This window comes from Hyaena hyaena, unplaced genomic scaffold (assembly GCF_003009895.1).
Source record: "Hyaena hyaena isolate Hyena2069 unplaced genomic scaffold, ASM300989v1 scaffold_15, whole genome shotgun sequence".
Lineage (NCBI taxonomy): Eukaryota > Metazoa > Chordata > Mammalia > Carnivora > Hyaenidae > Hyaena > Hyaena hyaena.
The window spans coordinates 1,985,906-2,011,558 of NW_024080647.1; the positions used below are offsets into that span (position 1 = coordinate 1,985,906).

General features: G+C 40.2%; 1 protein-coding gene across 2 annotated transcripts in view; it reads right to left on the bottom strand.

Moving 5' to 3' along the window:
• The window catches only part of MAP2K5 (mitogen-activated protein kinase kinase 5), a 269,836-nt gene that overhangs the window by 218,496 nt on the left and 25,687 nt on the right, over positions 1-25,653 (bottom strand). For both annotated transcript variants that reach the window (XM_039220044.1, XM_039220036.1), the window contains exons 4-7: positions 13,760-13,829; positions 9,353-9,393; positions 8,330-8,397; positions 3,590-3,638 (exon numbers count right to left, since the gene is read on the bottom strand). In XM_039220044.1, the coding sequence (XP_039075975.1) occupies positions 3,590-3,638; positions 8,330-8,397; positions 9,353-9,393; positions 13,760-13,829 (228 nt within the window). The remainder of the gene's footprint in view (positions 1-3,589; positions 3,639-8,329; positions 8,398-9,352; positions 9,394-13,759; positions 13,830-25,653) is intronic.

Below are 25,653 nucleotides of genomic sequence, written 5' to 3' on the forward strand. Positions count from 1 at the left end.
ACAGGGTGGCAAGGGTGTGTCTGTGTGGGCAGGGGGGAGGATCACACTGTGTGGACTTCCATACAGTCTCATTTATGTTTTGGCCTTGTTATAGGATCTAAGATGAACCATAAGAATCTAAAGAGTTTCATATGGTGGTGATTATACAGCTTTTAAAGCTAATTTTATAGTAAAATTTCTATTATTCTTCCTCCTTTAAAAAAAATTTTTTTAATGTTTATTTTTGAGAAAGAGACAGAGCGTGAGCAGGGGAGGGGCAGAGAGAGAGGAAGACACAGAATCCAAAGCGGCATCCAGGCTCTGAGCTGTCAGCACAGAGCCTGACGTGGGACTCCAACTCATGAACTGTAAGATCATGGCCTGAGCCGAAGTCAGAGGCATAACTGACTGAGCCACCCAGGTGCCCTCCCCACTTCTTTGTATTTTCTAAGCACAAAAAGTATGCCTAAAGGCATGTGAAGTTCTCAAAATAGCGAAACATGCCGCAGGATCAGAATTAGTTCTAAGATCTGTGCCTTCTGAGTACAATTATACTTAGTTTATTAGGAATACGAAAAAACTGTCACCTTCTCCTACAAAAGCTAAAACATGAAAAGAGGAAAAACAACTTTAGAGGTGCAAAGGTCAAAGCTGTTTATCCTTGGAGTAACTATACACCTTTTTAACCCTTTAAATGGACCCACTGGGCCATTTCGAATCAGTTTCACATCAAGGGCCAATGTTAGAGAGAGAATACCGCACTGAAATGGAAGTGGGAAAAACATGAAATCACAGCAATGATACTGATCTACAGCACTCAATGAAACATACCCCAAAAATTGTATGATCTGGCTTTTTTTAGGCTGGGGGAAAAAAGGAATCCTCAGTCATTAAATGATAGAAGAAAACCAATGTCTCCATTCCAAAGACTAAATGTTAAACTCTTAAAAAGTGCTTGATTTAATATAATGTTAATGAAATTAATGGGGAAAATGAAATGGAATTCAATTATGGATCAGCAAAGAAAATATTCTTTGTTTATTGTCTGCCTGTGTTAAGAAGAATCACTATCTATCGCTTATAAATCATTAAAATAAAAATGCTCAATTAATCCTTATTTTATATGTAAAGGTCTGACAGAAACTAGTCCCATCACTAGACCTTTGCTTCACAAATCGAAGCAATAATGGTTTCAGAAAGCAGTCACACTGTATGAGCAGACAATTGGAGAGATTTAGTAAATCCCACTTTATAGAGCAGAGACTAATGGGAAAACACAAGCCAGTCAAATGTTTCTTATGAACTGTTGACACTATATCAATGCGGAATCAATTGGTGGCATTTACTCTGAGTGACAGAAAAGAAATAAATATTTATATCACATAACCTATATCAATGAACCCAGGCAGAAAGCTATTTCTAACCTGTCAATATTTGATTATCTTGAAGAATCATGTCCCTTTCTTTTAATGATTAATATGAATTCCTTATTAAATCTAAGTGGAGGCTAGTGGAAAGGCAAATCATTATTAATGCTTGAGAGCATAAACCACTAAAATAAAAAACTATGCTCAAGTGTTAAAGTATCGTTAAATGTGACTTACATCTTCCATATCAAGTGGTGTCAGTGCTCAGCCCAGAAATTTATTGATGCCACGACTGGGCACATTACCTCACTGCGATGCAATCTCACTCACTCTTTAGTTACCCCTATACACCAAGGAACTGAGAAATTAGCACAGGGAGGAGGTACTATGAGGACTTCCAAAGGAGGGTTTTTCTGTTTTGTGCATTCTTGTGACTGAAAGCAAATAAAGGCTGTTTTCTTAAAAGAAAGAAAACGCCCAACTGTTTAATGTGGGGTTATCACATTCCCAAGGGAAGGCAATAAACAATCTTTAAGTGCCAAAAATCATTGTTCTGACAATCTTCTGCCACAGAGAACCTCATAGCTGAGACCACTAAGATATTTATGGTACTAGGTTTCTTGTCAAAACATTAGGAACATTACAGAACGCTTATTTTTTGCAGTGGAAGTAAACTGTTTTTCATCTTTGAAAGAGGAATCTATGACAGGTTATTTTCCATTGCCTGGGTTGAACAAATGTAGTTAAAGCTTCTTAATTTATGTCAATTTTGAAATATATTTTCCAGCTGAAGAACACACGTGACTCATATATAAATTACAATTAGTAACTAGACGGCAAGTATGTTAGGAGATACAGAAATATCCCAGGCTCGCTATTTCTGCTTTGAGTCAGGTTTTGTTTCATACTGGTTCCAAACACATCCAGGGCCCTAGGGGGACACACGTGTGGCCTCAATCCAAACAAACCTCCGGCTGCTTAAAGTTAAAAGTACTAGATAAACACTACACACAATTTTGAGACCATCAGGATTACACAGACAACACCAGATTCTTCTAGGCTATATACAGAATATCTAAGGAATTCCTACACCCTGGATGATGGCCAGATGTCAGAACCAGATCAACTTATTTTCTTCTAACAGTATTCAAGGGATTGTGTGCTAAATAAGTAGGGCTTCCAGAAGCACCATCATATAGTCACCGTTTTAAGGCATGTGCATCCATCTATCAGGCCACAAAGTTACAGGTGATATTAAAGGACAAGCATGAGGACCCGGCTTTGTCTTCCTGACCTGCTCCACTACAAGTACTTGATTCATGAAATGCCAATGAGGCTTGGAGAGGTCAGCGTGTGAAGGCACTGAATAAGCATCTGAGATAATTAAGATTTCAGCCTTCGAAACATGGACGGGAAGTGAACAGCAGTTAAGAAAATCAATAAGAGTCTTTTATTTGCAGTGACACAGATGTCTCAGTCAATAGAGCCTAATAGGCAGGCTTGATCGCAATGGACAGGCGCCTGCCTCCAAGGCTATCAAAGGGCTTCTTCTATAACAAACATTAAAACGCATTTATGTTGCTATTGAAGAATCGAGGACCCTGTAAGGAAGCTTAATTTGCCAGAGTATGTTTAAAAGCACTATACTATTTCAGATGTGCCCATTTACTTGAATCAAAATTAGTGAGAAATGACTGGCTGGCAGGCCCATTCGTCCATCACTGGCGGGGGGTTAGGTCACCCAGCTCTAAATGGCCAGTCCACCAAGGCCAACCACACCAAGGGCTTCACAGGCCCAGGACTTTAAATGCCAAAGGTCTGCTGTCACTCTGTTTCCCTAAAAAGCCAGTGTTCCCTTCAGGACAAAAGAAGGAGCCAAGGTGAGAAAGTAACAGTTTTTCCTCTTCCCCTCAAAGATAATGAAAGCAGCAGCCACCTCCGGACGCCGGGCCATTTCAACAACCCATGGGTTGACACACTTGTTCAGAACTGATTAACTTTTTTTAGACTGAGATGGCAGCAGGGTGTGTGCCTGGTACTTCAATCTGCTGAGAGTGAAACCCATTAGCACAGTTTGAAAAACGTGCTGCAAATTGCTCTGCCAATCAAATTAAGCCACTGTAATTCATTTATGACAAGAAGACATCAGTGGCTCTTTATCTGTTTATTAAGTTTATGGATGCAAAAACCAGACAGTAGTAAGTTACTGCTACGCGAAAATCTGAATATGTAATGACACCTACCTGGCCGTTGGCTAATATTTTTTTCAGTTCAGCAGAAGACTTCTTTAAGCTGAAAAGGGAAGACATAATTTTTAATGGCAAGATCACTGACACCTCTGAACACCATTCAGCATTCCAGGCTAAAATGCGCCTTTGTTTTAGGTGAGGACAGGGACTCCACACTTTGTATCCTTCTTCCTACATAAAATTTTTTTTCAAAAGTTAACTGGTCACATGGCAAAGGTACTAATAAAAATCCTGAACCCCTAAAGCAGTAAAGAAGCCTCCAGTATCAATGAAGCTAGACTACCTTATGGATTACTTCAGTGACCTTTTCTGGCTATTAGTCCTGTTGCCTTTGGGTAGCCTTTCAGTGGCTATGTTATGTGGACTCTGTCATCTGCTAAATGCAAAGAACTTAACGATGTACAAGAAAACAGAACTTCGAAAGATAAAACAGATAGTTTAAGTCCTGATCTTTTACTACCATTAAGGGGTACAATTCAGCTTGCTGGGAAGCAAATGTGCAGCAGAAATAAATTCTGGGGCTCGCTGGCTGTGTGACCTGGCACAGGTCAGTTACTTATCCTCTCTGAACCTCAATTTCCTCTTTCTGCAAAATGGGGGAAATAAACTTTATAGGGTAATCAAGAAAATTAAAGATTACAAAAAGCCCATGTACATTGTAGATATTAAGTAAATTTCAGCTGCTTTCTCATTGGCTTTTCTGTTCTCTAAGTGGGAGACCCAGCTTCCAGAGTTATTTAAGAAATATGAAAATGTTCCTCTCTGGACACATATGGCTATGTAAACACTTATGGGAATGAATTTGGGGAAAGTGGCCAGGGAATACTCTGAAGTCCTTCTAGCTTTATTATGAGTTATGCCCATAGATCCCCAACTAGGTAGCAGAGTAGTATACAAAATAGCATTTCATCTCAGCAATGTTCTCATTGGAAATGTAAAGCTTGTTAACTCTTTTCTTTATCTATTCTAACCCTCTACCCATCTACCAAATTAACACTCTTCCTGCATGCTAGTTATCTGTGTAGGTGCTTTTCTTCCCGCCATTACTCCACAAGACTGGGAGATCCCTGAGAACATGGACCACATCTTGATCACCTCTATTCCATTCCCTTCCCATCTTTGAAACCAGCCCAGGGCCGTGGCACGTGCTAAGAATTTGATAAACAGTGGCCTTGGTTCTGGCTATGATTTATGTATGATTTTTTTTTTTTTTTGCAAAAGGAAAGGGCGTTTATTCGGGCTTAATTCCGGGCTCCCACACCTCACCAACACAGTGGATCCGTGCTGAGAGCCCTGAACAATGGAGGAGTAGGGTTTTTAATCACAGTTAGGGCAGGGAAAGGGGTGATGGGCAGAGACTACAATGTGATAGGACAGGGTGACGGCAGAGGTTGATGCGGCGTGGAGGGATTGGTGGGTTTAAAACTAAGCGGGCCAGAAAAGTGGCGGGAACGTCCGGCAGTCACAGACACATACAGACACACACAGACACACACACATACACACACATATTCATTTGGTACCCTGAGTAAGTTATATTGAGAGAGATCTCAGATTTCATGTTTGACCACACTTGCTATTTCAAGTTATGATTATTCGTCTTTCTAAACACTTCTTAAACTTGTGCTATGGTCAAAGGCAGGCTATGGAGCATCAGTCCCTACTTCCTCCAGATTTTATAAAACATGTCCTCAACCAAGGACTCTAAACTTTAATAATGTCCTCCCAAGTCTAAGAATTCATGTACTGAAGTGACAGTTAAGAATTCTGTAGAACGAGGGGTGACTGGGTGGCTCAGTTGGTTGAAAGTCCGACTCTCAGTTTCGGCTCAGGTCATTATCTCACAGTTTGTGAGACTGAGCCCTGTGTCAGGCTCTGCACTGACAGCTGGAAGCCTGTTTGGGATTCTCTCTCTCCCTCTCTCTCTCTGCCCCTCCCTTGCTCATGTTCTCTCTCTCTCTCAAAAATAAAGTCAATGTTAAAAAAAACTTAATGAAATAAATAAAAAGAATCTTGTATAATGAGACTAAGGCAGAAATATGTAAATAAAATAAACTACCAAAATCAATCCAGTTAAGAAAATAATAATAGCAGCTATCATTTACTGGATGATATCCTGTGCCAGGCATGGTGCTAAATGTCATTACTTATTATCCTGATTTAATTCTCACAATAACTATAGCCCTGGGGGAATAATTTATAAAGGAAACAAAGGTTCAGGCCTTGCTCATTCTGTCTCTCTCACACACACATATACTCCCCCCCCCCTCCCCGGGGGGCACACTTAGAGCCTTGTATTCCCACAGATGACTCCCAATTTAACAGTTACAATTATTATAAAAACAGAAATAACAAAACAATGTCCAGGCAATGTTTCTCCACAGATACTCCATTATGTCATACAACCTGAAATAACAACATTTTGATTCAACGCATTTACAAAGCACCTTTCATCCAAGAAACAAAACGTGATTCCTTAATATAGCTTCATCAGTCTTCCTAACACTGGAGGTGGAGCGATGAAAGTTTAATCACCCCGATTTTACAGAAGGAGAGAGGCAAGATATTTAGGAAAGGCCTGGACTTGGCAGTGGGACTTGAATTTAGTAATTATGGCCTCGGAACACCATGGGGGTTAGTAAGCCCATTTTAACAGTCATCCACCGAAGGCAAAGACCAATTCAGGCTTTGAAAGTAACTGAGGAGAGTGCTGATTTCATCCATTAAGCCAATGTCTGACTACCAACTTGGTCTCATTAAAAAACAAAAAAATTCTGGCAAGTTCTTTGTGCTTCCGTTTACTTAGTATTTTGTTTCTCTGTATGGTCACGGTGACTCATGTCTATCAAAAAATCACTTTTAAAAACATTTTAAGATTTAAAGGCAGTGTTATTGCAACCTTGATATGACACTTCGAGAGTGACACTGAGCACTATTAAATCAGAGAGTCTCCGAATTTCTGTCCCACGTGAAAATTTTACGATACCCGTGAATATACGCTGTAGTTCTTTAAAATCCTGTTGTTAAAGCCAAATCTCAGAAAACTTGAAAAGTTATCCTGCCCTTCCTCTGCCTTACCATTTTTTTTTCAACTCTTTCCTGCTTTTTACACCATGCTGAAATGGAACCTAAAACACCAGACAAAGTCCATGTTTTTCCTCAAGGCTCATGGTGGGTCTGTCTGAATAACAATTTTTCTGGAAGCAGTGGTAAAATTAAGTGCCCAGCCTTCTTTAACGTGGCCCTAACGAGTGACCCCCAGCCCCGGGCCTCCATAAGCTGCAGGTATTGCCTGGCAGGGCTAAGCCCCGGAATGAGAACTAGAGGCCTACCCCTCATGACCACAAGACAGAGGATCTGCCGGTGGATAACCTTGTTGAGTGCATTTTAAGACAGAATGAGTTGCTTAAGACGAAAACACACTTTAAAAGTAGTATGGGGGCGCCTGGGTGGCTTAGTCGGTTAAGCGTCCGACTTTCGCGTAGGTCATGATCTCGCGGTTCGTGGGTTCGAGCCCTGCGTCGGGCTCTGTGCTGACTGCCAGCTCGGAGCCTGGAGCCTGTTTCAGCCTGTGACTCCCTCTCTCTCTGACCCTCCCCTGCTCACGCTGTCTCTCTCTCTCTCCTAAAAATAAATAAAAAACATTAAAAAAAATAAATAAATAAATAAAAAAAATAAAAGTAGTATGTTTGCAGCAGGAAAGCTGGTGGTAGATATGCTGACACTACAGTAAGGCAATCACAGAAGCGACTTTTGAGGAGATGGGGGGGTAGAAAGAGAGTCAGAAGGAGAGACTTTAAATTACATACAGTAAAGCCCTCTGGCAAAAGAACCAAGACTCTGGGTTGAAGAGGGGACAGAAGGAAGAGGAGAAACCTCAACTATATCTCAGCCGAGAAACGGCTGTGCGACCCTGGTTACAGCCCTACCCTTAGAAAAACCTGGGAGAGAGCGGAAGGGTCTTCTGGTTCAATGCTGGCTTTCCGGTCACCAGTGTGACTACGTACACACAGAGCAATCGCCTCCACAGCATCATCCTCAAGTCCAGTAATGTGATGTTTACTGGCTGAATAACTGAGGGTATGACCAAAACGACCTAGAACTCTATCAGCTTGGGCAGGTTGCTCCTTCTACTTGAGGACTGTGATCAGCAGAAGCAACACTCTGAAAAGGCCCTCAAGGCTTTGGAATCCCCACGGTGGTGTGGGGCGCTGTTAGCGATGAATTAGTGAAAACGATCTTCCTTCTACAATAGCACCAATATTCTGTATGACCAAAGACACAAAAAGAACAACATGGCTGGTCAGTTTAAGTTCCACCACTTCACTCTCTCCCTGCTCTTTCTGGTGAAGAGGTCGGTGGACAATGATACTGCCAAAAGACAATCAAGAAAAAAACAGTAAGTGTTATATAATTCACCGAATCAGATCATCGAGGCATGGAAGGCCCAGAAGTGAAAGGCACTGAACTTTCTGTGTAATTTCAAGACTGAAGGAACACCATTCCACAGACCAAAATTAAGAGTTTAACGTGCCTCATTCCATCTTCCTCGGTGAGGTCCTTTCTCTGTAGTCAACACGTAGCTACAGTTACCCAACCGGTCACATTTCTTCTTAGCCACGTGCACATTCGCTTGGTCTTACAGAAGAGCGTTGTCACCCCACAGGCCTCTTCCCCACCCCCAGCTCTGTAGATAAGCATGCTCATGGGCACACTTCACTTGCTTCCTCTCACCTATTGCTTGGAAGTGAATCTGAGACAGCTGGGCTGCCATGTTGCGAGGGTCCAGCCCGGGTATTCACCTACAAGGAAAGAAAGAATCGCGATCAGTCTTGTGTTCTGAGGACACAGTTGCAATTAACCTATAATTTGCCACAAATTTCTCATCTCACTATGAAGGTTAATTAGCTTGTTGCTAGACAGGCCCACGGTTGGAGTCTACTCAGTATATAGGTTACAGAACGGTACAACCCGTGTGTTACATAATACACTTTTCCTGTCGGTATTCAAATACCTAAATGGTGTTGAAAAAAGCAGAGATAGATGGGAGAATTTCAACTCACTGTCCAGAACTGAGTTCAGTTCACTGCTGTGTTTTCTTTTATATACAACACAGCATGTTCAAAAAAGAACATGAAGAATACCTCCCGAGGTTAGTAGTGAACCTCGAGTTTTCATTTTCTTCCAGCTCTAAAACCGAACAGAACACTGTAGAATATTTCCTATTCAATGAAAAATGAGGTCCAAAGAATTAATTATAAAATGCTTGAATCTGATACAATAGCCAGCTTTCCTTTCAAACGTAAAGCTGTTAGCAGAAATCCAGAATTCAAAAGACATGGAACAATGAAAAGACATTAAATAGATATATGTTTCTAGCATAAATATGTCAAAAGAAGAGGAGGGTATCCTGTGTGCAATATGCTTGGTGCTTAATTAATCATTGAAATGAAGTCTGTATTTTCACTCAAATAAATCTTTGTGGACACCAGTACTCAGAATCATCCTGAAGAAATGGACCAACAAAATGATTCCAAAAAAAAAAAAAAGCCCCAAAAAAGCCTTCTATCCAAAAATGTACACATATTGAGCAAATACTACAGATGAATCCCCCTCCACATCCTGTTTGAAAAAAAGGAAAAAAAAGGATCGCTTGTCAGAGCTTGAGAAAGTGCAGTTTTATTTGACATTTCAATAAGTGGAACACAGCATTACAAATCCATCTAACTTTACTGAAACAATTATTGAAATTCGTACCTTCAGGCCATGTATGTTCCGTTCCCCAGGAGGCTTGCAGGCTGAAACAGTAATTGACTAAATTGTAGAACACATCAGGGCCATTTACAAATTTGCTCAAAATGAATCGTTTAAAAAGAAATGAGGGTGACACCAAAATTAGCAGAGAGAAATGATTGAAAAGTGGCTCCCAAGACCCAAAGTGGGAATTATGAACCAGGGTTTTTAACTTGCAGGAGTGAGCATTTATAAATGCAAAGAGCTTTCTGACACCACCTCATATAAATTCCAATTTCTGCTTAAAACATATAAAAATCAAGTTAACTGAGCTAAAATGATTAGATTCCTTTCATAATTCAAATTTCTGCAATCTTTCCTCAACTCCATTACATTGTATATCTGCTATCACTTAAACTACTTTGAAAATAGCTAGGGTTTTTTGGTTGGGGGAAAGGCGGTGGGGGGTGGTTGAAGAAGAGTCTTTTAATGCCAGAAAGGTGGTCATTAATTCTAAAATGGAATATTCCAAGTCTGAATACCAGTTTGCACAGCAAATCTATTAAAATACAAGGATATCACTAATTTTACTGCATTTCTTGCAAATCTTGACATCTTCTAATATTTCAGTCTAAAGATAGAGCAGTGCCAGGAAAAATATTAACCTCCTGACACCACCAGGAGGTACAGGTTAGTACTTTTCTAATTCAGCAAATGCTTCTTCATCAAATGTTAAGAATACAAAAGCGTCCTGCCATTTTATAGGTTGCTTCCATCTGAAAGCTATGGGTGCCCTACATATTGTATGTTAAAGGGCTGTCAATTTTGATTGATTGTTGGGAAGGATGAATTTGATTTTTTTCCTCCTCCCTCAGATGTACATGTATTTTCCCTCTGTTTCTGACAACAAGAAATAAAACGGTTTAATAAGAAGATGTGGGTAATAGTTACAAAGCGTATCAGTTGTTTTCATTGTGTATATTTTTAGTATATTCAAATCTATTAAGTTACACTCCTAGAAGATATATCTAAACCTTAAGGAAGAATTTTTATTTTTCTAAAATACATTAAAATTAGGACTTCACATCTTCTTTCCATAAAATGGAAATTAACTTTTTGAACAAAACAAAAGTCACATACATTTGATGCCTGATCCTTGAGGGACCATTAATACTTTCTAAGACAACACTTCAGAGTAGTACGTTCATAAATCTCATTTAATAAGAAAGTGGCTAACTAAGGAATCAGAGACAGGTGTCAACTCTTACCTATTACCTAAACATCTGCCTCATTACTCAATTGGCTTCTCAAACATTCATGACTGGAAATCTAAACAATATTCAAAAAATACCCCAGTAACCTCATATTTCCTAAAGTTATGGAGTGAGAAGTCACATAAAGCTAGAAAGTTTTCATACTTATTAATATTTAATGTATCTTTTAACTACAGAGAGTATAGCAATGAACTGGGAGTTACCATCCAAGGCAAATGTCTTACTTGGAATGAGAACACCTGAGGTTAGAACAAAATTGTTTTCTCCTATCTTTCTCACTTGCTCAGACTAGAGATTCTTTGTACCAAGGGTCCTGACTGAAGAAACCAAGGTCTGGAGGCCTCTAACCAACTAAGTATTAAACCAGTCAATCTGCCCACTATGTCTATATCCTAATTGTCTAAGCTTGCGTAATCACATTTACCTATATAAGATATGGGTAAGTAGGGGCATCTGGGTGGCTCAGTTAAGTGTCCAACTCTTGCTTCAGGTCAGGTCATGATCTTGCAGTTTTGTGAGTTTAAGCCCTGCACTGGGCTCTGAGCCAGCAGCATGGAGCTCTGCTCGGGATTCTTTCTGTCCCTCTCTCTCTCTGCCCAGCTCCCACTCACGCGGTCTCTGTCTCTTTCAAAATAAATACATAAACTTAAAAAAAATAAAAATAAAATATAGGTAAGCAAAACGCAAGAATACAATAAACGAGTTGTACAATAACATGCAAGAAACCATAAAGATAGGGAGACTGCATCTTATAACAATTTAAATATGGGGGCGCCTGGGTGTCAGTTACGTGTCCAACTTCTGGTTTCGGCTCAGGTCATGATCTCATGGTTTGTGAGTTCAAGCCCCACATCTGGCTCCACGCTGACAGTGCAGAGCCTGCTTGACATTCTCTCTCTCCCTCTCTGCCCCTCTCTCAAAAATAAAAAAACTGAAAAAAAAATTTTAAATATGGCCTGGAAGAACTTTATTTAGTAATTTATTAGAGTCTAATGGGTCTGTTCTAGGACTGCATGCAACAATCACATCTCATATACGGTCATCTTATAACTATGGTGTCCCTACAATATGCTGTTCTCTACAATCTTACCAACCCCCTGCAGACTGCCTCCAAGCACACTCCATGAATATTTTCATTTATATGCAAATTCCACTTTATGCAAATTATGATTTAAACAAAATTCTCACTCAAAAGGTATACTAACCACTTATAAGCTGTTGTGGACTCTGAAGTTACTTAATCTCTCTGAACCTACATATTCTCATCCACACAATGGAGTCAGTAATACCTAATAGGCAGAAATGTCAGGAGAATGAGAAATGATAACACTTAAAGCAATATTACTGCCTAAACAGAGCAGATGTCTAAAAAAGGTTGTTACTGCCATGAGAGACGGCACAATGGTATGGACAAGAAGACTTAAAAGGGCTGTTCATAAAAGAAAAGAAAAAAAAAACTTTGCAAGATTTTGAATGAAGAAGAGTAAACCTTTTATTGGAGGGGAAAAAACCCCAACAAAGACTCACAGCATTGGAGCTATGATTTTCCAGGTTACTGTACCAGGGTTTGCTATAACAAAAGAGTTACTGTGGCAAGTAGTTAACGGAATGTCACAACAATTAATGGAAATTTTCAGCTGGTAAAGTATTCTTGTGGAGAAACAATTTTGAAACTTGCCCAATTCTCCCATCATTGAAAATAGCAAGAAACAATCTGCATCCTTGTTACTGGCCTAATGCACAGAAATGGCAACATTCTTTTTTCTTTTCTTTTCTTTTTTTTTGTTATTCTAGTTTTTAGTCTTCAGGTACAACAGAACTGGATGAATCTTAATTTTTGTTTCACAGACACTATCAATGACCCCATTTTATTTACTTTCTTAGCTCCCTAATGCATTATCATTAATAATGTACTAAGTACTCCCAATCCCACTGCCTACCTTAACACTAGAAAAGCATTACTCTTGTACCCAGACCTCCTTGTGGGCTGGCCAAGTCACCTGCCTTTGGAGACCTGACCGTAAATAAGAGTCTATTGGTTATTTGAACCATTCAACTTCAGAGAGGTACAGTTAATGAAAGTCTAGAATGGTTAACTGAAAAACCCATAACACGATTATATATACAGTATCAGTTGACAAAGATAAGTTTAAGTTATTTCTAAAAAAAAGTTGGAGCATTTCCTTATCTGTTCCATCAGTTTAAAAATAAGAATTCCAAGTAGAGCAAGGTATTGTGGGCGAAAGACTTAATGGTTTACATAATTAAACTGTTCTTTTTTACTATTATTCAAAAAATTTTAAGTTCATTTATTTTGAGAGAGTGTGTGCAAACGAGCATGCGTGTGTGCAAGTTGGGGAGGGGGAGAGAGGGAAAGAGAGGGAATCCCAAACAGGCTCCCCACCGTCAGCACTGACCCTGATCGATGTGGGGTTCAAACTCATGAACCGTGAGACCATGACCCAAGCCAAAGTTGGATGCTCAACCAACTGAGCTACTGAGGCGCTGCTACTATTATTTGAATTTTGAGGAAACATTAATATACACTTGATCAGTCATATCAGATACAAGGCTAGTACTGCCAACCTAAAAGAGAAAAGGAACATTATTTGGCTTGGTGATTCACCACAAGTTACTCTCATCAACTAATATTTTTAGAGACTTGACTAAATTCCTATTTACGAAGATTTTCCATTATTTGGAAAAGTGTCACCCCCAAAAACCAGGCACTAAACACTATCACAATTTCTCTCCTAAAACCCCACAGTAAATCTTCTGCACTAGCTGAAAGCTTTCTCAACAGCAGCTTTGGTTACCATCATGAGACACAATTTATAAATATCCGAAATTAAAGTCATTCATTTGCCTTGGTTTAGAAACCAAGTGGACCCCCAAAGAGTTCTTTAAGCGAATGTAAGTATGTACTTCAAAAACAAAAAACAATCTAGTTAGTTTAATTTACTCTAGTAAATTAGATATTTTATCTGCCATAACTATAATATAGCCCGCAATCCCCACGATAATGAATACTTCCTTTGTTTTTTCAAATTAAGAGCTAAGCATCATGTTATGTGCATTTAAACCTTTGGAAAACATAACTGTTGATGAAACAGTTTACTGAAATAATCATTGTTGATTAGAATTTGTTCAACATTACCTCTTGGAAATATCTGCAGAGGCTCTATTAACTGTCCATTTACTTGCTGTTCCATTACTGTGGAATAATACTGCAAAGAGATTATAGAAAGAGATTACTCAGTAATGTATGAATACTGGAACAGACACTTATGGGTTGTTTAATTCATAGTACTTTTGTAAATTGCTGGTATATACATATCAGCCTTGAGAATACTTTTTCCTATTTGCACATAAAGATGACTATAATGAATATTCGGGATTCAAAGTCCAGTATAATGCTATCCTCCACACTGTCGTTTATTTTCAAAAGTAAAAATGTTGATTAAGAATTTACTATCTGATCTCCAGAAATATTTTGAAAAAGACATGTGTTAAAAATGACACAAAAAGCTTTTTATTTTTTTTTAATTTTTTTTTTTTTTTTATTTCTAGGAGAGAGAGACACACACAGCGTGAGCAGGGGAGGGTCAGAGAGAGAGGGAGTCACAAACTGAAACAGGCTCCAGGCTCTGAGCTGGCAGTCAGCACAGAGCCCGACGCGGGGCTCGAACCCACGAACCACGAGATCATGACCTAAGCGAAAGTCGGACGCTTAACCAACTAAGCCACCCAGGCGCCCCACAAAAAGCTTTTTAGTAGAAGCTTCTCAAATTGCCTCTTGTTCTTTTCTCTGGGTTTTGCAAAGCAAAATGAAGACACTTCCCATCTAGCCTGGACCTATGTGCCTGCTAGCAGATCAAACATCATACATGTTTGTGTAAAGAATGTACAGACAATGGAAATCTAAATCATAGACTAGGAAAAGCAAACAAGCTGTGATCTATCCAAAGATGACAGGATTAATATGACAAAAAGGTAGCTCAGTTTTAAGCAGTCATACCTTTCAAGCTTCAGTCTTTTAAACATTTTAGTACGGATCAAATTTCACTTTAAAATTCTGGGCACAAAACATAAAGTTCCATGTAAAAAAGCTTTAATACTCTTTCATAAACACAAATTCATTCACCAGGTTATACTGTGGTCTGATTCCCATTTTCCTTAATTTCCTAGTTGGTAAGCACATGTCCACCAAACTTGGACACAGCTTCTATGCCCTCACTTCTTTTACCACGTGAGAAATAACAAAGTGGAAAGTATCAACAATGACAACAACTGATTTTGTGTTTTGCAGGTTGTCACAGAGCAGAACTCTCCTTTTATTCTTGCTGTTTCTATATTAAAAACACACATATGGTATGTAACTGCCACATTTGGGGGACATCCTTCCTTGATAATCATTATTTGCTGACATTCTAGAAAAGTCTTCTTTAGAAGATGCAGATATATATCTTCCTAATGCTTTTATGTAATAATTAAAATTATTACAAAATCAAGGTTTTTTTTGTTTTTGTTTTTTACAAAATAAATGTAATTCTACATCATCTTGGGAAACACAAGTTCACAGTCTAAGGCTCTTTGTCCTAAAAACAAACAAAGTGAAGTGGATTTTTGGTAGCTGTGAACTGATACAAATGTATCCTCCTCTCCAAGGGCTTTCAAACTGTAAAGGAAACAGATCCCTTCCTTCTGTGGACGCAGAAGCTGAGATACATACAGCATAAACATGTGTGACACACGCTCTGGAATACATACCGAGGCAAATGTCGTTCAGGAGACTATATTCCTTAAGACCACAGAAATATACCGCTCGCCATTACTCAAACAGTGATGACAAGTAAATGAAATATCAATCATGTAGGCTGTCAACCTTTTGGGACAGCAATAACTGTTAACAAGTAGTCTGGAAAAATTGTCCGAAAATGACTTGTCCTCGGCGCACAAGTATTGGAGGTTTCCATGGAAAATTAAGATGCCAGTGGCTATTTGGAACATTGCTCAGGTATTCTTTTTAATGGGAAATTTGCAGGTTATTGATCCACAGCGTGTACCCCCTTGGTTCTGGAAGGCTGCAAGCAACTTTCCAATCAGTGGCTGTCAAAAAAATTACTGCCTTTTTATACTGATACAAGACAACAGCAGTGGTGGTGTTCTCCTATAGTTAATGCTTTTCTTTAATTAACTGCTATGTACAATAGGTTAGTAATTTCAGTTACTACTTCACTACAGTCCTAGAAATCAAGACAAATAAAATATCCTTATGTTTTATCTAACAATTATAGAGGTGTCTGAAACTGGTGCTTGGGGTCAAGTTTGAAAACAAATAACCTCAAATGTAAAGGGTCAGAACAGGTGCAATGCATTTTTTCCTACTATAAAACCTTGCATGCATGAAATTGACCTGTTTTCCAACTTTATTTATTTACCTCATAAAATAAATAAATAAATTTGGTTTCCCTTTCATTTCGGATCTGTGCCAAATCAACTGGAAAACGAGACATACGTTTATAACCATTGTGCAAATTTTTGAGCTACGTATAACCATGTCTTTATGCGACAATGAACACAGTCACGGGCATGATATTAAGTGTGCCGCTGGCCAGCATCTGTGAAGCAAGCAGTTAGCATTTGTTTGTTGTTTTCCACAGTCCTCCCAAATCCAAGGGACAGTTTTCCCTGCTCAAATACTGCGTTTGATCTCCATTTGCATTAACAGAGAATCTTGTGATCCATACAGCAAATTAATTCAGCATCAGAAGCACACCTTAAAGGGCAGTAACGAAACCCATGGCTTGGGCCCACTCCAGGCAAGTGACTCAGGACCAGGCCTCTGTGTGAGGGCCGGGTGGCTGCCAAAAACGCACCAGGCCTAATCACTCAGGCTGCCGCACACGGAGTGATCTTGAAGGGACAAGGATAGAGCTTGGGGCCACATGTACCTCCCGGCCCACGGCAGTCCTGACGGGCCATGTGCCTGTGCTGCCCAGTGAGGCACCGGGGAGTCAGAGGGCCCCCATATGGGGAGGGACCTTTCACGTGCACACCAGCTGGGTGAGGAAACAGTCGCAGGCCCTCGGATTACTGGGATTACTCATGTAAAAGGAAGGCATAGCAGGAGAAGTGCCGGGTGGCTCACCTGAGAGGCACACGGGCTAGTACTGAAGCTGGAGAGCAAGAGGTTTCCAGATCTGGGCAGGCTCACAGTGTTTTTAGATATTCTCCTTTTAAAGAGAGCCTTTCCAATTTTGTTTTCAATAGTGATAAAAAAAGGAACAATGACTTCTACTAGTCCAAACCAAACTGAAGAAAAAAATAACTGACCAAACAAAAAACTAAATCTTGTATGCCAAGACACTTAAAAAAAATTTTTTTTAATGTTTATTTATTTTTGAGAGAGAGACAGTGCAAGCAGGCAGGGGCAGAGGGGGTGGGGGAGGGAGGGAGGGAGGGAGAGAGAGAGAGAGAGAGAGAGAGAGAGAGGGAGAGAGAATCTGAAGCAGGTTCCAGGCTCTGAGTTGTCAGCATAGAGCCCAATGTGGGGCTCACACTCACAAGCTGTGAGATCATGACCTGAGCCACCTGAGCCAAAGTCAGAAGCTTAACCAACTGAGCCACCCAGGTGCCCCTATGCCAAGGTACTCAACATGGCTTGGACAGAAAACTAACAGTGACCATTTTAACCACTAATGGGGGCATAATTTGAAGCTATCCAAATAACTTCCTAAACAATCTCTACAATCCTATCCTGGCTTTTATTATCCCTAACACAGAGCCCTGCACGTAGCAGGTGTTCAATAAATATTTACTGACTGAAACGGGGCCCAATTCTGATTCTGCTACCTATTACGTAGGTTTCATTACATAGGAAGTCATTTAACCTCACTGAACCTTAGTTTCCTCCAAATGAAAGTAAAGATAGCTAGTCCATTACATAGGGTGGCCATGAATGAAGCAACAGCAAGAGAATTTCTGACGGCACTCTGTCAACTGTAATGCATTATTGGTGATTGAGAAATTAAAAAGTGAACCTTCTACCACTCAAACAGCAGCACTTTCTGAAGTGTTCCCACAGTAAAAAATACAAAAACAGTTGTGTGTAAAAAGCACAAAATATCGTGTTCAGAGTGAGCACGTCAGCAGCAGTTATAAAATGTGTTTTCTGCTGGCGTTCCTGGCAGAATCTGTTATGTGCAGTAATTGCAGCAATAATCAATAAGCTAACGGAGTAAAAGATTAATCAGTTTTGTGATTGCTAATGGAATCTCCAGTACCAGACCCAGATTAGTTTCAGAGTCCCTCTGAGATGTTCCTCAAAATCCTTAAACAATTTTAATAAGGATGTGACAAAGTTTAGCACAGTTATCCAAAAATCTAATTAATTTAAAACAGAGGGCCAGATTCAACGAGGGGATAGCAAGTACAATTCTTGGCTTGTTTTGTTTGCAAGTTTATCAAACGCTGTGCCTATTTGTTATGAACCTAATTCTAATTCTAACAGCACGATTCAGTCAATAATTACAACATTTTTTTTTCCTTCAAGGAAATCTGCCATATAAAAAACTTGAGCTCCCAAACAGCACGGTTTAATTTTACAAGGCACAAGTTCTCTATTCAAAGAAAGAGACAGGGACCAAGAGAGATACACATACATACACAACGACTTATAGACCATCTACTGTATACTAGGAGCAGTACTAGCTATCTGTGTTTGTTCACTTAATGTCTCACAACTGTATCCTATTCTGGGAGTAACACTCACATATGAAGCAAAAGGTTTATCAGTGAACAACAAGAACAAAAATACTTCTTTCATGTACGCAGAACATAAAAATGTATGTTTACTATTTAAGAGTCAAAAAGCAAGTTATCTCTTATTTCTCATGCCTCAAAACATTTAAAGAAACAGGGCTACCGGGCACACTGCTGAGCTGGGGGGTGAGCGTGGCTTCTTCAGTCATACCCTGTTTGGGTTTGGCCACGTCACCAATCTTTTCACAGACTGGGGACGCACGACACCGTGCTGACGGGTGACCTCTCCCTCCCTCCTCAGCACCCTCTCTGGTCTTTCTCCTCCCTCTCTGCCCACTCTACTCAGTCTCCTGTAAGTGGTTCTTTTTCCACCCCTCCCTTAAATGCTGGAGCTCCCCATGGTTTTTCATCAACCTTCTCTTCTTATTTTACACTCTCTTTGGGTTAACTTCAGCCACTTCAAAGGTTTCAATTACCAGAGGAGTCATTGAGACTAATTAGGGGCTGATGAATCACAAATCTTTATTTCCAGCCCAGATCTCTCTCGTAAGATTCGGAACATACCCAACTGGTTATCCGGAGGCCCCTCAAATTCAACAGGTCTCTACCTCTCACGCTCCTCCCTCATGCCCTAGACCCATCTTATGCCATCTGGGCACCCGTCTCAGTGAATGACATCACAATGACCTAGTTTCCCAAGCCAGAGAGCTGGAGGTAGGCCAGACCACCTCTCTCCTTCTTCCCCACACTTCATCAATCACCAGTTTTATTAACTCTACATCTTCCTAGCTTCTCGATCCCCCAAGCTTGGGTCCCCCACAATCTAGCCCACCTTCCTTCCCAACCTCATGTCATACCCTTCCTGCCTACTTGTCCATTCTACACTGACTCCCAGGTGGCTCCTCCTGAATGCACCCGCCGTCCTTACACCTGAGCCTTTGACATTCTGTTCTCTCTGCCCAAACCACCCTTCCCAGCCTCTTGGTCCCAGCTTACTCCATCCAGACATCACCCTCTTCAGGAAGCCTTCTCTGTCCCCAAAGTTACGCCAGGTGCTCTTTGTGTTCACAGAGCACCTAACATTTCAGCATATTATAGTACTTATCACTCTCCCTGGTAATTACCAGTTGTCATATCCTCCCGCACTGAACACTGCTAGCTTTTTTGTTAATCTCCCTGAGTGGACCATGGGCTCGTTGAAGGAGTGAACTATACATTCACTGTACCTGCACCACCTAGCATAGTACTTGGCCACAGAGCAGCTATTCCATAAATATTTACTGTATAAAACTGGCTGTACAAATAAGTGAGCAAATCAGTGAGTGATCTCAGGTCTGAGCTCTACGTTTACAAGCTGTGTGACCTTTAGAAAGGCACCTACTATGTGCCTCAGTAGCCTCAGCAATAAAAATGGGGAAAATACCTGTCTTGCTCACCTCGTAAAGGTATTAAGAAGATCAAATCAAAGGAGCTGATATATGGGAAACCTTCTATAAAGTACTTGAAAAGAATCTTGAAACAGGGCACAGAGCTATGAATCTCTCACTTCCAAGCAACAGTACATAGGAAGTGTTGATAACAATAAGGTAACATAGAAACCTCTAAACAAGATCACTGTTAGACCAAGTAGAGGTAGATTTAACTAACTACTTTATCAAGGCTGAGTCAGTGTCCCCTCCTTTTCCTGCCATTACTACAGTACTATAGATAATGAAATAATTAAAAGGGTATTATAAGGAATTATGTCTATTTTTCTTCTGGAAGTTAATCAAGGGCAGGAGCCCTGTCTTGTGTATTTTATGATCTTGTATGGCAGAGGTATTAAACTGGAGTCTGTATGGGCCTTAGGAGAGTCTTCAAATACCTGAAATTATGTGTGAAACACTGCGTTGTGTCAATTTTCTGGGCAGAGAATAAACAGCTTTCCTCACATTTTCAAGAAGGCCTGTGTCCCTAAAAACCTAAGAAGAGACACTGTGCAGTGCCCAGCACTGTGCCTTACACATAATAGTGCTCCACAGATGTTCAAGGAAAAGAGGCAGATAGGGGCTGACAGAGACATGGTAACTACTCCCAATGCTCATGCCTTCTAACTTACTCAGAGGCAAGTCTTACGAGTCAAATCACATCAAATCAAGCTTATTCATTATTCTTCTCTACACAGAACAGAACAGTTGCCTAAACCTCTTCTTAACATACCTTCTAATAGTACAGTGTTTCAACATATAAGGAATAAGCATGCTAGTTTTTTCCTACTAATGATAAAATTTTCACATTCCTGTTCAGTCAATACTGCAAGCATACCCCATTATAGGTAGCTCAGTCAGTAATTACAGCAATAATCAATAAACTAACCAACTATTTGCAGTCCATAGTTAATTTATTAGTTTTCCCAGTGAAGAGCCCAACAACCTGAACCCTGTTAAATGGATACAAATTCAATTGGAATACTACTTAGTATGTCCTCAGTTATATTTTCTTTTGGTTATTTCTTATACTTGACATTGAGAGGCTTTCCTTCTATGACGCTGACCTCTTAGGAAGCACACGATTGTTCCAGCAGTCAAAAATAACATATGACACTACTCTATTTTGAATACCAAATTAATAACTGCATTTCCTTACCTGGCTTCAGATCCCCCCACTTCTCAATAGCTCACTGCCCCTGCCTGGAGGTGCTACAATGTTCACGTGCTCTTCCCTGGACTTTAGACCAAGGATCCACATATGGTCACAGACTGATTAGATGATGAGAAAGAAAATCACAGTGAAAAGTCTTACAGTGAAAAGGTCAACAGGGAACAACTTTGGGGCCTATTTATAGGCTAATGTTATTGGACAGATGTATTTATTAATGCTTTGGAAGTGAAAAAGACAGTAAGTTGGCCACACTTAATGACAACACTATTTGTTTTGAATAGTAAAACTGTAAAGGACATTAGGGAGCTCCAGATGGTCTTAATAGAGGTTTGGATAGCCAATGGATAGCCAATGGCAGATGAACTTCAACTTGGCTAAATTTAAGGTAATGGGTGCTGGCAGAAGGAGTTTAAATTTGTATTCAGCAATGGGTCCAAAACTTGCAGGATCCTCTTGGCTGAAGCCTTCAGAGTCATCCACATGGTTAGCCTGGGGCAGTGTCTACCCTGACCTTTTATCTGATTTCTAGGCTGCAGCAAGTCTGCTGTACTTCTAAAGGAGAAGTTTAAATACAGTAGTCCCCCCTTAGCTGCAGTTTCACCTTTTGGTGGTCAAAGGCAGTCTGGAAACAAATGATGCTCTTTCGGACATACTGTCAGAAGGTTTTTAACTTAACACTAGGTCACAACGCCTCCGTCATTCACCTCACTTCATCCCATCATATAGGCATTTTATCAAATCTCGGCAACCCAAGAAGTGTGAGGACAGTACAATAAGGTATTTTGAGAGAGACCACATTCACATTACCTTCACTGCAGTATATTGTTGTAGTGCTCTATTTTATTATTAGTTGTTGCTGTGAATCACCTGCTGTGCCTAATTTTAAATGAAACTTTACCACAGATATGTAAGTATAGGAAAAGACATGGTATATATAGGGCTTGGCACTATCCACGGTTGCAGGCATGCACGGGGCAAGGAGGATCCTGGAACTTATCCCCCACAGATAAGGGGGGGTCTTACTGCAGTAGTTTCAGGGAATTTGCCACCTAAAACAGGCTCATCAGGCTGTGCCGAGAGCAGGCCAAATGTGACATTCCCTCACACTTTATTTAGCCATCCACTTCCAATAATACTTGATAAAGATCCAGCCTACTGCTCAACTTCTGTTAGTTTTTTTAAGTTTATTTATTTTGAGAGAGGGAGAGAGCACATGAGGTGAAGAAGGGCAGAGAAAGGGGAGAGAGAGAATCCCAAGCACGCTCCGCACTGTCCCAGGGCCCAAACTCACAAACCACAAAATCATGACCTGAGGCAAAACCAAGAGTTGGACACTTAACCTACTGGGCCACCCAGGTGCCCCTCAACTTCTATTTAAAAATGAATAAATAGGGGCACCCAACTGGCTAACTCTGTTAAGCATCCAACTCTTGACTCTGGCTCAGGTCATGATCTCATGGTCATGAGACTGAGCCCCGCTTCAGGGATTCTCCCTCTCCTTCTGCCCCTCCCCCACTTGTGCACACGTGTGTGTGTGTGTGTGTGTGTGTGTGTGTGTGTGTGTGTGTATGCTCTCTCTCAAAAACAAAATGAATAAATAAAAAGGCAGGGAGGAATGAGTAAAGAGCAGATAAATAAGTAACAGTAACAGAGAAACAGAAAGAAACAACTTGTTTTGAAATTTTCTATCACTTAAATTTCTACCCTTTTGGAGATATTTCCTAGGTTGATAATGTACTGAATCTCCCTAACTTTATTGTACTACAGCATATTTACATTCACGTTTCAGATATATGTAGAAAATACCCCCCCTGTTTCCAGTAAGAATGGCCCTAAGAGAACAGAGGTTCATTAAGAGCTGCCAGCAAGGGCCTATCCAACCTGGTTATGCCCCAAGGCAATCCGACTGCTAGAGGTCCGACATTCCCCGCAGCCCACCTCTTGTGTGAAGACAAGCTCCTGGCCAGAGCCCCCAAGGGGCTAACTGACGTACTGCACGGCTCTATTGCCTCGTGCCAACTGCCTGGACACAGGATCCCCGAGGGACTGCCTACAGCCTATGCTGAGCCCTCCACGGAGATGGAGCTAAACCAGAAGTGCAGCCACGTTTATGACAAAATATTGGTGGTCCAAAACACCCCAGAGTGCCTTGGTGCCAACCCCGCTGAGGCCTGCCTGTGCTGGCTGGTGATTTCCTTTGCTTCTAAGTCCCCTGTTCCTATGCAAACTTCAGTGTGCTTCTGCTCCTCGCAAGCAAAGACGTCCTTAGATATTTCATAATAGGTGCTAAATAAGCAGCTACCACATTTTTGTCACTATTTCACAGGCATCCACGTGTCCCAGGGAAGGCAGAGAAGGGAGTTGCCACTGAAGACTGAGCGGTTAAGTTCAAAGCAGAGCCTCCGTAATATGGAGCATATTGAGAAGCACCATGTTGGGGCGCCTGGGTGGCTTAGTCGGTTAAGTGTCCGACTTTCGCTTAGGTCATGATCTCGAGGTTCGTGGGTTCGAGCCCCGCGTCGGGCTCTGTGCTGACTGCCAGCTCAGAGCCTGGACCCTGCTTCAGATTCTGTGTCTCCCTCTCTCTCTGACCCTCCCCTGCTCGCGCTGTCTCTCTCTCTCCTAGAAATAAAATATAAAAACATTTAAAAAAAAAAAAGAGAAGCACCATGTGGAAAATGAGCCAGAACCTTGTGGTCTTTGAAGAAAACTTCCTAACAGCAAAGGCTCTGATGCTGTTAAATGTGGGCAACAAATTTTGTGGTAAAACTCAGCCTCTAGATAAGGATGAAATCTTTGAAGTTTCAAAAGCCCACAAAGTATTTTCTACATTCCTATTCAAACTCAGGTACACTAACATTCCAGTAAACAGCATTCTTTTTTGATATCAGGAAAAAAGAAGTATTTGCAAAGCTTCCTTAGCAGGACCTCAATAGATGCCAAAACAGAAACATCGTCTCAAACCACTAGGAGTCAAGAAACTAAGAGTCTTCCCAGTCATTGGCAATGTGACCTCCAACTGAATCTGATCTCTGCGGGCCTCATTTTCCTTATCTACAAAATGAAACAGCTGGACAAGACTTCTAAGGCTTCCTTCTTTCCAACTCTGCTTGAGTAACTGTAGGATTTCAGAGGCAATCTCCAAGTTAAATATACTAGGATAAAGCTAATCATATCCCAATTTACAAGGTGCCACTGAGGTCAAGGAGTATTTTCCCTTATGGTACCCAACATCTAAAAAGGTACACTATGGTCAAGTATACCAAAGGGAATACTTACACTCCGCTAAAACACAAGGTCTCTGCCATAATGGGAAGCATTACACTTAAATTTGTCCCATACTCTTCTGGCAACGTAGAAAAACGGTATAAAGAGAGAGAATGGGCAAAATGAAGAAAATTATTCTCGTTAATAGTGTGCTCCACTCACACAAGCCTCTTGGTATTGAGAGAACCAGATATAATAAATCCTGTACCAGACACAGGATTTAGCAGAAACAAGGATGAATCCATTCACAAATGCAAGATGCACTGCTGAGTTTCTTAATGAAAGGTCACCAAAAGCACAGGTTAACTTTAAAATAACCCCCTTCTATAACCAGGTCTCAGTGATAGAAAAAGTTTCAGATGAATCAATAAATGAGGCCCAGCACTGCTGTTTGATGCTGAGAGGAAATGAAGCCTGCAATGCCAGATAACAAATACAAAAAGATGGAAGGAGAAAAGCAACACACCATCTTTAATCTTCCCAGAAAATAAGAGGGGGAAACAAGAACATCAAAAACAACAACAACAGAAAAAGTAAACTATATTAAGGGAATATTTAACAGGGTCGTTTAAATAATTGGCAATGATCAGGTATTTAGATTTCAGAATATGTAGGTTGGGTGTACTTTCTTTTTTTCTAATAAAACATTTCAGATTCTAATTAAAAAAATACTTTATGGAGGAATTAAAAAGATACAATAGTGTCAGAGGAAAAGCCATGATCCCAGAAGTGGAATATTCTAACAACATAACTTACAAGAAACTACGCTATAAAAACATATTGTTGATTAACACAAACTCATAACAAAACGCAGAGAGCGATCACAGTGGTGCTGTAATAACACTTGGCTGCTGGATTCTCTCAATACGTTAAATATCTCCTTGGAGACCAAATTACTTTACATTTTCTTAAAAGACAATTTATTATAGCTTTGTTTTCTTCTCATTATCTCTTAAAAATATATCTAATGAAGAAAAGAATACAACTTCTAAATAACTTACATAAAACGGTACTAATGGGTGACAACAGACTTTGGTTTAATATGTTGGTTATTATTTAACAGCACACCACAACTTATTGTCATGACAAATCCTTACCACGATGCGATACTCTGTGTGTCACATGTATCAAAAACCACTGTATGCCATTATTATGGCACACATAAAATTAACAGCCTAAGGCTGCTAGCAATTTAAATAATTGATAAGTTTTCAATTAAAAAGGCAACATTTTCGGGTCTAATACAAAAATCTATTTAAATTACTGATAAAAACTTATGTTTCTGTTGGCCCAAAGCCAGAAAATGCCTGCATTCAAGGGGGAAGAAAGTAATTTCGCAAGTTCCAACCCAGACATTGCAAATCTTCTTTTTAATTCTAT